Here is a 14,789-nt window from a genome sequence, read left to right as displayed (position 1 = left end):
TGTCAGTTGGTCTTTATCGTACACATCAGATGGCAGATGGTCAAATCCTTCCCTAACCAATCGCCACAGAAAAATTCAAAATGTCAAATGTCAAAATGTTCTGAATCTTCAATTTAGTTTTTTTTCCGAAAAATTATCTGATTCATGCCATTTTCAAAAACGAATATCATTAACTGCAACTTCCGTTGACCTGTCGAAGCGAGCAAATGGACCATAACTCCTTGAGACTTCCTTCCCTGGTTTTGAATGGGGTTTCCATGGCGATCACAGTAAAGCATAGTATATAAATTACCAAGAGTAGAGTATCTGTCTTCCTTTACATAGCTCTGGCCATGCTGACTCGTTGTTTCTGTCCTCCACTGAGGTTGATACCTCTCTCGCCAATCTCAGTCATATCCCCAGCTGGTAGAATGTCAATATCTGGTTGTAATGCGCATGCTGCGATGACTGCGGAGTATCTGATACAGGAAAAACGACCAGATATTCATTATTGTTTTCATGACATGGCAATATGTGCAGCTCCGTCATATTTCGAAGCGCGGTCTACAATTGCTAATAAAATGTTGTCATATACCACACCCTAACAGAGTGTTCATCGACTTTTTCTACGCGGGGATCGACGTTCGGAAAAAATACTTTTGTGAAAGTTTGATTCTAACTTTACCATGTAACACTCAGCTGACCTGTCACTCGAAAGCTTGACTGCAAGACTCGCTCTTTCATGAAATCTAAGATGAGACATTTACCTTTTCTGGTTAAACATTTCTCCAAACAGGATGTTGTCTCTTAACGTGGCATTTTGTATCCATGGTTTCTGTGGAACATAGGAAACCGAGTTTTTCTTTCTGCAAAGTAAAATTAGACTTTGATTTTCGTTGAACTGCCTCTTGTCCATTTAGGAAGGTTAATTACACTTATCCTGTGACATGTCCATAGAAGTTATAGTTTGCTGATAGTTTGTGGCGATATCCAACACAAGCTTCGTTTATCTGTAACACTGCAGAAATATCGATATAATTAGCAGAAACTACTTCGGTCACTTCGTGACAAAATAATCGCAATCATACCAATCCATAATCCAATAACACTAGGTCAAAATTTGTAAGACAATAGTTTGTAAACATAGACACAAAACAGCACAGAACAGACAGTAAATAGACAGTACAAACAAAGTCAAATTCATGAAAGAAAGATATATGGACCTCTGGCCAAAAGACCAAGAAGTGATGTCAGGTGTTTCGAAAATAGTAAGCGCATCCTGCCCCACATGTGGCACCCGCCATATATCAATCTGTAAGTCAGATAGGTAGTGGTCACTAACTAAGGCCCAATGTCACCGATGCCATCAGTGATCATTTGTCGAAGAGAGATATTGTATTTATCAACCAGCTTGCGATACCTGCCAAAAAAGCGTTTGAATGTAGAGACAAGTCTTGCTCTGGTGTAACCTTGATTTAACAGTTTGAACGAGAGATGGCCATGTCTCTCTACAAAATCACCATATGAACTGCATGCTCTTGCATATCGTATAAGCTGGGAAATGTATACCCCATAAGCAGGTGAGAGTGGAATATTACTGATGAGGTGTGGAAAATTAATTATACTAAAGTTGAAATCATCTCTCTTGTCATATAGCCTAGTAGAAAGGTGACCATCGGAGTCAAATTCAAGTAAAATGTCCAGATATGAAGCAGAAGAGGCCGTTTCTGTAGTTTCTTTAATCTCCAATTCTGGAGGATAAATCATAGCGAGATATTTACTGAATTCAGAGTTATTCAATGAAATAACATCGTCTATGTATCTAAATGTTAGGTTGAAAGTACGAGCTACAGAGACCTTTTTCTGCTTGATAAGGTTCTGGATAAATTCTGCCTCGTATGAGAACAGAAATAAGTCGGCAAGTAAGGGAGCACAGAACATAGTGCCCATGGGAATTCCTATACACTGTTGGAAAATGTGTCCTCCAAATTCAACAAATATGTTGTCAATGAGGAAATCAAGCATACTGATAATGTCTTTCTCGGTATAAAACACTTTAGCATTAGTTGTATTTTTAACAAAATATGTAGAATTATACCCTAATACCACATATTTGTAACGGCGTGAACCGTTTTTGTAGAAAAATGCTTGGTTGATGATGTTTTTCAAGCGTTCTTTCAATTTATCATGTGGTATTGTGGTATACAATGTGGAAAAATCGAAATCATTGTCAAATATTGCTTCCTTGAACTGACGAATCTGATCGCAGTAATATGACTAGCTTTCCAAATCGCCGTGCTCACCTGTTGAACTGGACCATACCAGATGTAGTGGTCATTTCTCCCAAAATGGCGGACAGTAAGGAGGACTTGCCGCTGCCAACCAGCCCAACTACCATTAGAAGAGACCCTGGTTTAATGATGATAATGAGAAATGAAGCGAATCGCCCTAAAATTTAGAATATGACATGTCAATGTCATCGATTCTGCTCCTTAAGGTTAAACGTTCATCGAAACTGTAAGGCTCAAATTTTGTTCAAGAAAACTTTAAGTCATTCTCTTTCAAAATCAAGGATAAAATGCTAGGGTAACCTTGCAAACTTTGATGGGAACAACATTCCCTAATATTGACTGATCTTGCGGATTCAAAATGGTCGTTATCCATACGTTAATCTGAGGGATAATGAAATTATCAATTTTCACAAAAACAAAAAAGTGGTGGTGAAAAGTTCATTTACTCCACAAGCTTGAAGCATAATGGGAAAGGATTGTAAAAATATGTGAGTCAGAATATCTGTCCATGAAGCGAATTCTATTTTGGCTGTACAAAATATTAGACTCACCGACGGGAATCTGGATATTGATATTGTTCAACACATTTGTTGAGCCGTCTGGATTCCATGAGAAAGCCCCGTCGGTTATCTGTCAATAGCGCAGTGAGAAGAATCCTCGTTTTTACACATAATCACACTAGGAAGACTGGTAGTCTTCACGACATGCCATTTTCATGACTTATGTATTATATCTACGCATTTTGGGTTATTTGCAGTCGATCAGATGAAACCTTAAGAGCCTCTGCACATTGTAGGCGGTATTTTGCTTGATAAGTATTCTATTCAATATTAAACATTTCAGTTCTTGGAAATGCGCACCTATGGGTATGTAAGGAATGCTGGCAATGCTGCGCAGAATTCAGTAACTGTCATAGTTGATTTTTATGAAGTTTAATTAATTGGTGAACTTGTGAATTCCCAGCACTGGAAATATTGCGTTGACATGATGATGTGGATGACGCAGCGACATTGCGCAAATCAATTGCAAATACACACAATTCGTTACATCAGGGCATTTGGCCCGGCACCCAATTGGCCGACAGTTACCTGCAGCGCAATATCTTCAGGGACATCGCTTTCTTCGAGTGTTGTTTCAATGACTGAGGATCCGGGTTCAAAGGTACCATACGCACTGTGGTGATCACTCTTGAGTAAAGAAGTTGAGTCAGATTGTCCAGCTGTCTTCGAGGCCGAAATGTTTCTTTTACTGCGATTGTGGCCATATGTCCCAGATACCTCAGGTGAATCAAGTACCTACCAATGAGATATTTTCAGATATGACTTAACGTCAAGTAACGGATATAACGCACCTTTTCGGTTTGAAAATGTGTCGACTAGTTCCCTACAATAAGGAATTACGGCGTTTGCTAATTTTGGCATTTATCACAAAAGTATTCAAGTGATTTCATGATTTATGAATGGATCAAACAAACACATAAACATAAAAACAAACAAAACGATACCGTGCCCTTGTTGCTATAAACTGCGTCATCACAGTCCTCGACTATCTGTTCATCGATGTCGACATCTTCAAAGCCTCTCGTCATCGTCGGAAGTCCGTTCACAGCCTCTCCTATTTCATGTGCTTCGCAGAACGTTTGTATCCGTCTCATGGAAGGTATGGCTTCGGCAGTAAAGCGAAGACTCCGTGCAAACACTAAGATTGGTACCGTCAGTTGAGCGAAGAATGCAAGCGCAACAAAAGCTAACTCGGGCGTCAACGGATCCGGGTTTAACAGCGAGTACGAAACAAACGACTTTCATGATTAGCAGAGGTCACAGCGAAAGAGAGGTTTCCGGATCGAGAAGACAGTCAAATGACGCATGAATGTAGACATCACGATGCAAACCAGGAAAGAGATAAAAGCACAGCGACACAAGAACAGAAAAAGATGAAAATAAGCGAAAAGCAAGAAACAAATAAAGCAACTGGTTATTTCGTTCATACACTGTCAGAACAGGAACATATAAAACTTCAAACTTAACATGTCTTGGTCACAAACAAATATATAATACATTTATCAGGGGTAGAGCTGGAAACATCGTGCACAATATTATCATGCGGTAAAATCTGTTATATTTATTTATAAAAACAATCGCTATACAGATTCGACGTCTTTTTTCTCTTTTCCTCTAGTTCACTACGTGATAAAACACTCTGAGCTCAAATGAACGCCGAAAAAATGTTCATGAAAGTCACACGTAATCAGTATGTCGTAACTTACGATTAGCGTCACGATAGCGGTTAACGTCTTTGCCGTAGACACTGTAAGAAGAATTTCGGTCTTAATAGTTTGGTCGTGCTTTACTACTAATATTATAGTTGTTATTTTTAACCGAACGGCGTGATAGATAAAACGCTAACTGACGGTGAATTTGATTACTCCGTGGTATGGGACCATTTGATTTTTGTGTAAGGGAGACTATATATCTGAACTTGCCTGCCTCTTTTCGAAGAACTTCAACTACAATATTTTAAAAGTTTTCCTGAAACTAGTCTCCCGTCTTCGTTTTGAATCAAAACTTGCCATTCCTTCTATCTTCCATGTGTACTGACATTTGGAAACGTTCCCAAGCAAGGTTTATCCTCCACGTGCCTATTCAAGTAATCTCCGCTTGAACTAAGGAATCATTAAACAAACCGAAGGAACGATGAACATACAAAGTGCTTGATAAAACAAATCGAATGTTTGAATGGTCGACACCGACATGTCATCGCACTTAGTCCAAAACAGAAACAGATTTTGTATATGACAATAAATTGTATACTTACAACCCACAATCATATATGCTCCCGATTTCATCATCAACTTGACTTGTTGCTCCCTGACTTTTTCAACAGAGGAGCAGAACATTTCTTCCCAAGCGCATAACTTCAGCAGCTTCATTCCCTGCAGTAGCTCGTTGATTTTCTTCAACCGTGTATCTGAAGTTTCCTGACGTGATATGAAGAGCAAATCGATATTATGGTCGCTTCAGCATATGACCGAGTGACAGCAGTCCTTTAACGATGGTCTTGATTGCATACATGTCGACGTATTCGGACGGTAAAAGAGAACTGCTATCTTTCTGTTCATGTGTTCGGATGAAAAAATGAACTTAGTCACCCGTTCTCTAATTCAGCTTGGCCATTATGCAAGCAATGAGGTTTTCCCCCGAAAAGAAACATCTTTGACCTTTGTTTACGCGTCACTACATGAAAAATTTAGCTTATTCACTTTCGTAAGCACGTATATAATTTAGGCGCCACCAGTCAAATATTTACAGATTATCTCCAATTCTCCGATGTTGAAATTCAAAGCGGTCTATTGCAAGCAAAATGTCACATTCCGATTGCAGCAGGTGGAAGTTAATTTTGTCGGCAAGTAATATGTCCGCACACTTTAAGTGACAGAAAGCATAGTAGGATTTTAAAATTTTGTGAATATCTGTCAGTGTGTGTCTAAAAGTCAACAACTAGTGTGGGTTTATTTCGAAGCCCAAGTAGTAAATACATTTTTCACGGGCTTGTTTTTGTGTATATCGAAAAATGTTATGTCCCTCTTTGAATTAACACAGGGATGGCGGCCATTATCAATTTCAAGTGTCGGTAGATATTTTTGTAGTTTGTTTCTCAAGCACTAAACTTTGCTAGATGACCCCTGTTTTTTATTCTTCATTTAGAAAAGAATGGGTTAAAGTTACCTAAGGAAAGATGGAGAAAAAGCTTACATTTTTCAATTTCGTGGCGCGAGTACTACCTGAAGTCAGCTCAGAGAGTTGATCTGCGTATAAACTTTCACTCACTAGCCCTAATTCCCACGATCAATGCTGATGTAAAGACTGCCATTAGCGAAAAAGGAATTGAGTATGCCCTCATATGTATCTTTGGTTGTTATCGCACTATTGTTGATTAATCACTTATTATTTCTTTTAATTTCATTCTGTATTTACTTACCAGTATGAGGTTTTTAAGCCTTGCCAAAATATCGGTAATCTTGTATTGCACTACGCCAAAAACAGGAATAAAGGCCGCACCAATCAAGGCGGACACGCCCATTTCGTAATATAACAGTGTAATGACGACGACAACCTATTGATAATTCGAAAATCAATTGTAAGATTTACAATTTAGCTCCACAAACTTGTAATTGAATTTACGTGAATCAATAATCAGATAAACAGCTGGTTAAAACTTTGCATAGCACCACACAGCAAGATCCGTATGCTCCTCACGATGTGGATTCTCTCTTGTATTAAAGACTTTGATCAGTAATTTAATGTTAATAATACTGATTTTTTTCTCAATCTGACGACACTTTGTTGAACGTAGTATATCGTCACGCGTGCATGTGCCAGCTTTTGCCGTTTCTACAAGACTGGGCCTATATTCCACCCATGAGCCAGTTTGGTACATGCGAGATCAATCTGATTAAATCTTATGTAGTGACGGCGACGTAACCACCTCATTGCTTTTCTCGTTTAGCTGCGATAGTTTCGGCTGTCAGCTGGACAAAAACAGCAAAGAACAAACAAAGTTGGAAACGTCGCAATAATTACATCTGGTTTTAATCAGATTGATGCGTGATGACCACAGAAATCATTGAAAAGCGCCATGTTGATGGTTTGGCATATTTAAATTCACTTGAAATTCTAGAAGTTTACTTGAAACTCAAACTGTAATTTTTGAAGCATGTCTCAAACAACTATTTTGTATGCGGCATTGAACAGTAATATAACACTTTTTAAAATTTATAAAACAGGGTAAAAGTGTGAAGAGTTAATCAAACTGTTTGGTCAGCTCAGCTATTCAAGTAATGGGTCCACTTTGAATGTTATATCTGTCAAACTCGCATACACATATATATCTATATAAATGAATATTTCTTGCCATTATTGGTCCTCCCCACAACCATGGCTGGTACATTGTGAACCAAAATATTGCAGTTGCATCCACTGACATGTGATTTGTTATCTGTCCAATAGTCATGTCACCGCTCGATAGACTCGCAGTCGACAGATGTAAAGATTTCTCGTAAGTAAGAGCCTGAAATACATAAAGTTATTACCTCAATGAACAGGTACATTTTCGTCCAAAAAACATCGGCTTTCCGTAGTATCCATTCATTTATAAATTTTCCTACTGTCCTATCATTTCGATTCAAAAGAAGATGTTGACATTATTACGTGGCTGTTTATTGATACATTATTGAGAATATGAATAAACAAATAATTCCGGACACTTTCATCGTCTATATTTCAATATCAGCTCCATATCACAGCAGAATAAATTACTCACAATTCTCTTTGATTGCATCATTGAAGGTTACTTTTTTAAAACTTTTTTCAATTCTGCATATAAGCAATAATATCAACAATAAGAATAATTGTTAAATAATATCTAGTAAAAGAACTTTTAGATATTTCAGCAAAAATTTCCAAATAACTATCAAACAACCATAAATGTCACATAGGTACTACAGATGCCATACTTTTGGGCAGCAAGTTATGACGAACTGAAGGGATCATTCTCTGAGAAAACTTAGCATGTAAATTTCTTTTGTCTTTTCTATTTGGAAAAAATCAATACCCTTTTGTTTCATAAAACAGGTGAAACTAGTCTTTCTACTTTCCATCACAATATTCTGGATGGCTGAGGACACAATCAGTGGAAAATTTTACAAAAATGCTATCGCCTCTCTCAATCATACATAATTTTCCAAATCAATTACACTGAGAATTGAGAAGAATTGTGTACGTTTTTAGAATTTTTACAACTAGACAATGAATTTGTCTACACATGGGAGACATGGTAGACTTCACTGAGGAATATCCGAGGATACAAAGCATAATGAATTATAGGAAATCTACAGTGATGTACCGTAGAGGGCGTCGTCGTTAAAGCTTCCTCCTACCTGAAGGGCTGATTGTACACGTATAGCGTACCAATCGAACATAATATGTGCAAATCGGAGCAGAATGGCCTTTGCAAGGGTAAGCACACAGATGACAAGCACCAGAACATATCCGTTGCTGAAGAACTCGTTTACTGTTACGTAGCACATCTGCGTAGAGGATAAAACGAGGTGTTTTCATAAATTGTTGTTTTTTTTGCCAGTGTCAACTAACAGGTTTGTCTGTTATATTATTCATCATATAAGCCTAATAACTGCTATAAGCTATTGCAGCAATATGAAATACTGGATCGACCCATCGAAAGCCAATAGGCGAATAAGCTTTCACTCTTTCTCTTCCGTTCCTTTCATGAAACGAAAATGTTAGGGGAGACTTTCGATGAATCAAGTACACTCAACTCTACCAAACCTGTCAACGAGGAAACTACTGAAAGTCTGTCAATCAACTGTCAGAGTCGATCACTTCAATTGGTGACAACACAGGTAGTATGCGCCTCGAAAGTGAACGACTTAAGCTTTTGCTCAAACTTTCCCCAATCAAATTTTTTATCATTCAAGAATAAAAGCCTGGGCTCACGGCGCATCATTTAGTACTAGGGAAACAAATAACCCAAGATTTACCGATATTTAAAATTCAAAATGGCCGCCATCCCTGTGTTAACTCTATGGAGTAGAATAAAATTTTCGAATTAAGCCGGTGAAAAGTTTTCTTATACCAAGAGCTTGGGAATGGACACCACAAGTAGTATATCAGAAAAGAATTGTAAAAGTTTGAGTGTCCGAATATTTGTACCTTAGACAAAGTTTCGGCGCATCATTTAGTACTAGGGAAACAAATAACCCAAGATTTGCCGATATTTAAAATTCAAAATGGCCGCCATCCCTGTGTTAACTCTGTTGAGAAAAATAAAATTATCGAAATTTGTTAAACTAAGCCTGTGAATAGATTTCTTATACCAAGAACTTCGAAATGGGCCCCACAAGTGGTATATCAGAAAAGAATTGTAAAAGTTTGAGAGTCCGAGTATTTGTCCCCGAGGCGCTTTCTACCTTAGGCAAAGTTTCTCACCTCTTTTATTGTTCGAATATAACAATGGTAACCTTAACCTGCAAACCTTACCATCCCCGAAAACTTTGCTTACGTTTTCAGTTGGTTGTTCTTCGCCAAAGTATTCTCTCGTTGCGTAGCTAATTACGCCCCCAATGGCGAAAGGAATCAAAATGAGACAGACATCTGCGAGCACCCTAATAGAGACTCCCAGTAATATCGGCCAGCCGTATGCTCTCACGTAGGTTTTCCACAAAGACGGTGGTCTGTTTTTCTGGAGAGCTCTTGCCTGAAACACAAGATAGAACAAACACGACATTCTCTGTAAAAATTGGTATTAACAATTACTGATATTGAATACCACATTTTTATGTGTAATGACACGTCAGATTGGATTAACATATAATTGTCTTATCTTAATGGTTGCCAAGTTACATTGGAAAATTGATTTAAATATGTGAAAGCAAATGTCCAACTAATTTGACAAACTTTTGCATCCTCACTAAATGATGGTGAACTGTTTCTCTGGCTGCGACGTATTATTTTCATTTCTCAGCGAGAAAGTGCTTGACAAATGGAAAGCGTTCATTCAAATTGAAGTCATCGTTTTGATTACGCGGGCTTCCTTCTAAGAGTTCGATCGTATCATATATGAGAGTCTGTAAAACGGGATAAGTACCGTGCTTGGCTTCGCAGAAAAGTGCATTTGCAACAAAATTCGTCATATGAACTTGTTATTTTACACCAAAACTTTTTAAAAGCAAAAAAAAGCAAAATTAAAAACGGTTCCGGTATGGTGGCAAAATATAACTGTATCTTGCCGATTTGCGATCTTCTCTACCACAAACTGATCGGATATATAAAGAAGACTTTGAATCAAATAAAATGTTCTCCAAATATCACAATGCAGTCTCAAATGCTTAAAATTCCAACTTCAGCATCGATTAAGTATAGAAAGAGTGATTTACTTTCTCTGAGTCATATGCTTGCTGGAAAACGCTGTACACATATCTGCATTCAAAATCCGATGGCAAACATCCAAGATCATCCATCTCCAACGGTCGCTTGTACCCGAGAACGAACAACCAATTAAGGAAGGAAAACATCGTCTTCGATAACAGATTACCGTAGTTGAAGCGGTAGAACATCCTCTTGTTATTGACATCGGTAGGATAAGCCTTTTCGTTGTAACACCAACCTAAAATCTATCAAATCACAGTTCATTTTCAGCCGTTAAATTCTCATTTTGTACTGCGGCAGCCGAAAAGTACTCGCACAGGCTGGAGATAACAGTCAGATCAATGAAGTCCATGTACCCCGATCATCTTATGAGCAAATTTTCTGAGTCATTCAAAAGTGAGTATAGGTTTGGACTGTCGATACACCTTGTAAATGTAAAGCTATTTTATTACACGAAAAAATTGTACCAGTATATATTTTTGAGAGTAATTTCAAGTGTAGTAAGATAATTGTATGTGTGGCGACTCAGTGTTAGAGCAACACAATTTCTACATCAAAATCTGAAAATGGAATCGTCACTTTGGCCAATGAAAACTTCGCACTTGAGCGCTGTGTATGGCTTATATTCGTAACTTTGACAGTTACCCTAGTAACAACTGATAAAAGATGTGACACTGTCAGATCCTTATTGAATTTACAGCGACAAAGAAGTCAGTCTGTAGCACAGATGTCAATAGTATACATATAGATACACACCCACTAGTCACAGAAAGGTTATCAAGAATGTAACCTATAGGTCAGCTGATAACGGGAAGGTGTATTTTGGCTTCTTCAGACATGGGGATATGACGAGTGAGTAAATAACTATGTTCGCAAGTAAACAAAGTCACCTTTTGCTGTACGTAAAGATTTCAAAGGCTTACCTTTGTTCGTATTAAGTTAACTTCCAGACAGAGCATACATCCGTAGATAACGATGCATGTAAGGATAACCACTTGTCTCATTATGGTAATATCAAACTCAATGTCACCTGTTTGTTTGATCAGTCTCGCAACGTCAATAGCAATAGCGGTCGGCCAGTACAGAACCAACAACAAGGTCAAGTGAGGTCGCTTCCAATATTCCAGGTAGTTATAGTACACCAAACTTATCAGTCCACAGAGCAGTGCACATGACTGAGGTACATAGAGATGAGGTTGTGTTACAGAGTTCCTGGTCACATCTGTTAAAACACCTTCACCAACGCCACAGAGTAACACTAAAATCAAGAGAGTTGACAACATCCATTTTCTTTTGTGTCCCGGATATGGTAAAAGCATTTTCGATGAATAGTTTCTCAAGGCTGTGAAACATCCGAGTATGATCAGCGCCGAGGACAGGAGAAGGAGGAAGCACAGATGTATTCCACAATACACAATATCGAGATTGCGTTGACTTTGGCGGCAGTGAGTTGAATTGTCGCACATTTTAACAAAGTAAAGTGAAGGGATTGTTGTGCCGCAGACGAGACCGAAGCGCCCTCATGAAGTGAAGGAAGGAAATAAATGGGGAGGGTATAAATGGTGCCTGTACACGAGCCTGGATAGTAGCGGTTGATGTCTCTGCCAGAGCAAAGCAGGGAAAAATACTTGTAAAGGTATGTCATACACGTGCCTAGATAGCCGGGGACATAGTCCTGCCAACATGACCTAGGGGGTATGTGACGCAAATTATCGACACCCGGCCTACACAAAGATGGGGCATGCGATGGAGTTGTAGATTCTCGGGCCCCAGAGTGGATGAAGCAGGAACCTGAACGAGACATGAAACGACGCTTGTCGTGAAATGTCGAGCCTAGCAAATACTAGCTGTGGAAACGCAGCTATCTGTTGGCGGGGTGGCGCGCGTCGTTATGCGGGTCATGAAAAGGTCAACCCCGCCACGGATAGCTGCGGGCCACCTAGCGGCGAAAATGGGTCCATTACGACGACACCACTTGTGTCGGAACTTTGAACGGAAAAATAAACCAAAGTGAGTGTAATTCAATAAAATGACCTATACCTGCGTGAACTCTGATAAATAAGGGTTTCCAGAGGATTGTTTATATAAGCAGATTACAATGTGTAAAATATGAACTCATTAATCATAATCGTAATTTATTAATAATCATAATTATGACAACAATGGGGTTTCCAGAAGGTATATACACAAAATAGACGACATCGTTTGTAAAAAAGCAAGATTTTATTAAAATCAACACAAATAATGTCTAACTAGCCTGTGGTCTGACGTGTGTGGAGTGGCTGTGGTGTACGTGTTGTGTAACTGAGAGCATGCAGCTGATAAATGTAAACAAGACTACATCCAGCCCTGCTGGGTTAATGTTGTAAAAATCGCTGATGCACATCGATTAAAACAACGCCTTGGCTTATTGAGTTTTGCAGCTTGAACGATTTTGATTGTACCTTTATTCGTTATGAATCCCGTGAACTTGTGAAGCAATAAGTAGCCACGCCGATACTGAATCATTCGAAAGCACATGAGCTTTAGGGCCCTGGCTTTTTGGCAACATGCCCCGTACGTGCACGAAGTGTCTGCAGCTGATTTAGGGGTGGACCATTTGATATCCGGGGGGGGGGGGCTTGGAAGATTGGTGGAGAGCCATTATTTTTTTCCCACCTGCTTCACCATGAAATATTTTTTTTCTACAGGGCATATGCTGGCAACTTTTTTTTTCACTTTCCTTCTTCGAGATATATATTTTTTTACCAAATTTCGGTGCAATGTTTGTTTGCTTGGTTTTTCACACCCAGTAACAAGATGCTGTTCTATCGCACACAGACTATATTCAAGAAACTAAATAAAGATATGTAAATACATGTACATTTTTGATTCACTTTACAAAAATATCAGTTTATAGATCTTAATTATACCATGGGTAACACACTGAAAATACAAGTCAAACAACCTGATTACTGAGTTCTTCATTAAGCATTAACAAACTTACAGTGAAAACTTTGCTGAGAACATCACTGGTGTCATCAGAAGAGATGATGGTATCCTACATATATTTGTAAAATCATGTACATTTATGGCATTTATTTGTCAGTATTGTCCTTACATTTAAAAGTAGCCGGGTAATTTAAGAAAGTAGAATGATGGGTGGACTGCTAGGGAGCGAAGCGACCGAGCGGCGAGTGAGCGTAGCGAACGAGGGAGGGGGGAGAGCGCGAGAGGGGGGTGTCCCCCCTCTCGCAAGGCGAAAAACGAAATTTCGGAGTGGAAATGGTTTTCTCTGGTGGCATCTGAGGTGACATTTACAGACTGAAACAGTACTTTTGTTGTGTGTCTTAGACGTGGCTCACTTACAACAAAACAAACAAACATATGATTTTGTTTTGTTTGTATTATTTATGACACACTTATGGTTTATTTGCAGTGAAGATGTAACATTTAATCTTAAATCACCCGCTGTCTGCTCATTTCATTGCCCATTTCCCATTCTTCATTACCACATAGTAGTTTCCCCAAAACCATCAAACTCATTCTATTCTAATCAAAACACATTCGCTTTTGTTAAGAAAAACATCGGTAAGATAATTCACTATAACAGTGTTCGCATTTACGAATAAAACATGCGTATATAGAAAACTCATATTAATGAAAAAATGTGTAGAGAGTCGATCAAATGCGTAATAATATTACGCATTGGATTGAGTCTCTACGCATTTTTTCATTGTTATGAGTTTTCTATACGCAAACGATAATAGTAAAATGTTTGCAGACTGTCTCTCTTCTTGTGGTATTTTGACAAAATCCATACATTCAGATTTACACATTTCTGGAAAACACTGGTGAGCAATTTCAATTTCAGCATACTTCCTCTAATCAGAAGGTCATGTATACTGTACAATTGTTCATATTCAGTTATTGTTCCTCAAGCTTGAAATGGTTTATGCTTTAAAAAACTCCAGAGCTACTGCTTGATTTTTATTGATGCTGCAGTGTGCATCGAACAATTGCCAAGATTTTTTTTCCGAGTCGCAATGGTCCATAATTGTTTTTCCATCAGCCACTTAAAGCCAGATTTTTTTTTCGAGCAACTGCACCTGGCATCTTTTTTTCCCCAAATCTTCCAAGCCCCCCCCCGGATATCAAATGGTCCACCCCTTACATGTAAATGTCAATCTGATTAAAATCAGATATAGTGTACGGCATTTCATCGTTGCTTAAATCTGAGGGGCAAGTACACAACATGACGCACTTTAAAATCTCAGTCTAGAAATTTCTGGCCGCTCGGCTGTCTCGTATACACATTATACTGGAGTGTATCCAGCGATGGAGCTGAGTAACCGAAGCCGTGCACTGGGCAATGCTCACTGTATGTCTCAAAAGAAGCCCTGCGTAGGATGCTGTGTGTTCTTGACGTTATATGGGGTCCCACCACAGCCCTGCTGAAAACGCGGCGACCGCGGCTCCGATTCGGACCGAATAACTCAACCGCTCACAGACTGCAAAATAATGCTCTCCTGACGTCCCAAAGCGTTAGTTTGCCGGTGATGCACGATCAAGGGCCCAGTGGCCCGCCATTAGATAC

General features: G+C 38.8%; 1 protein-coding gene across 1 annotated transcript; it reads right to left on the bottom strand.

Moving 5' to 3' along the window:
* Positions 1–316: 316 nt before the first annotated feature.
* On the bottom strand, positions 317–11,922 carry LOC139134410 (ATP-binding cassette sub-family C member 9-like). Its single transcript, XM_070701271.1, has 14 exons — positions 11,137–11,922; positions 10,222–10,458; positions 9,348–9,542; positions 8,206–8,355; positions 7,182–7,337; positions 6,249–6,383; positions 5,085–5,247; positions 4,537–4,577; positions 3,775–4,068; positions 3,359–3,565; positions 2,822–2,900; positions 2,283–2,388; positions 747–845; positions 317–458 (listed from the first exon to the last, which is right to left on the bottom strand). The coding sequence occupies exons 1-14, from the start codon at positions 11,677–11,679 to the stop codon at positions 317–319; spliced, it is 2,547 nt and encodes an 848-aa protein (XP_070557372.1). The 5' UTR covers positions 11,680–11,922.
* Positions 11,923–14,789: the final 2,867 nt, after the last annotated feature.

This window comes from Ptychodera flava, chromosome 6 (genome assembly GCF_041260155.1).
Source record: "Ptychodera flava strain L36383 chromosome 6, AS_Pfla_20210202, whole genome shotgun sequence".
In the NCBI taxonomy this organism is placed as follows: Eukaryota; Metazoa; Hemichordata; class Enteropneusta; family Ptychoderidae; genus Ptychodera; species Ptychodera flava.
Note: the sequence above shows the minus strand (reverse complement) of the source record. Positions and strands in the feature narration are given on the sequence as shown.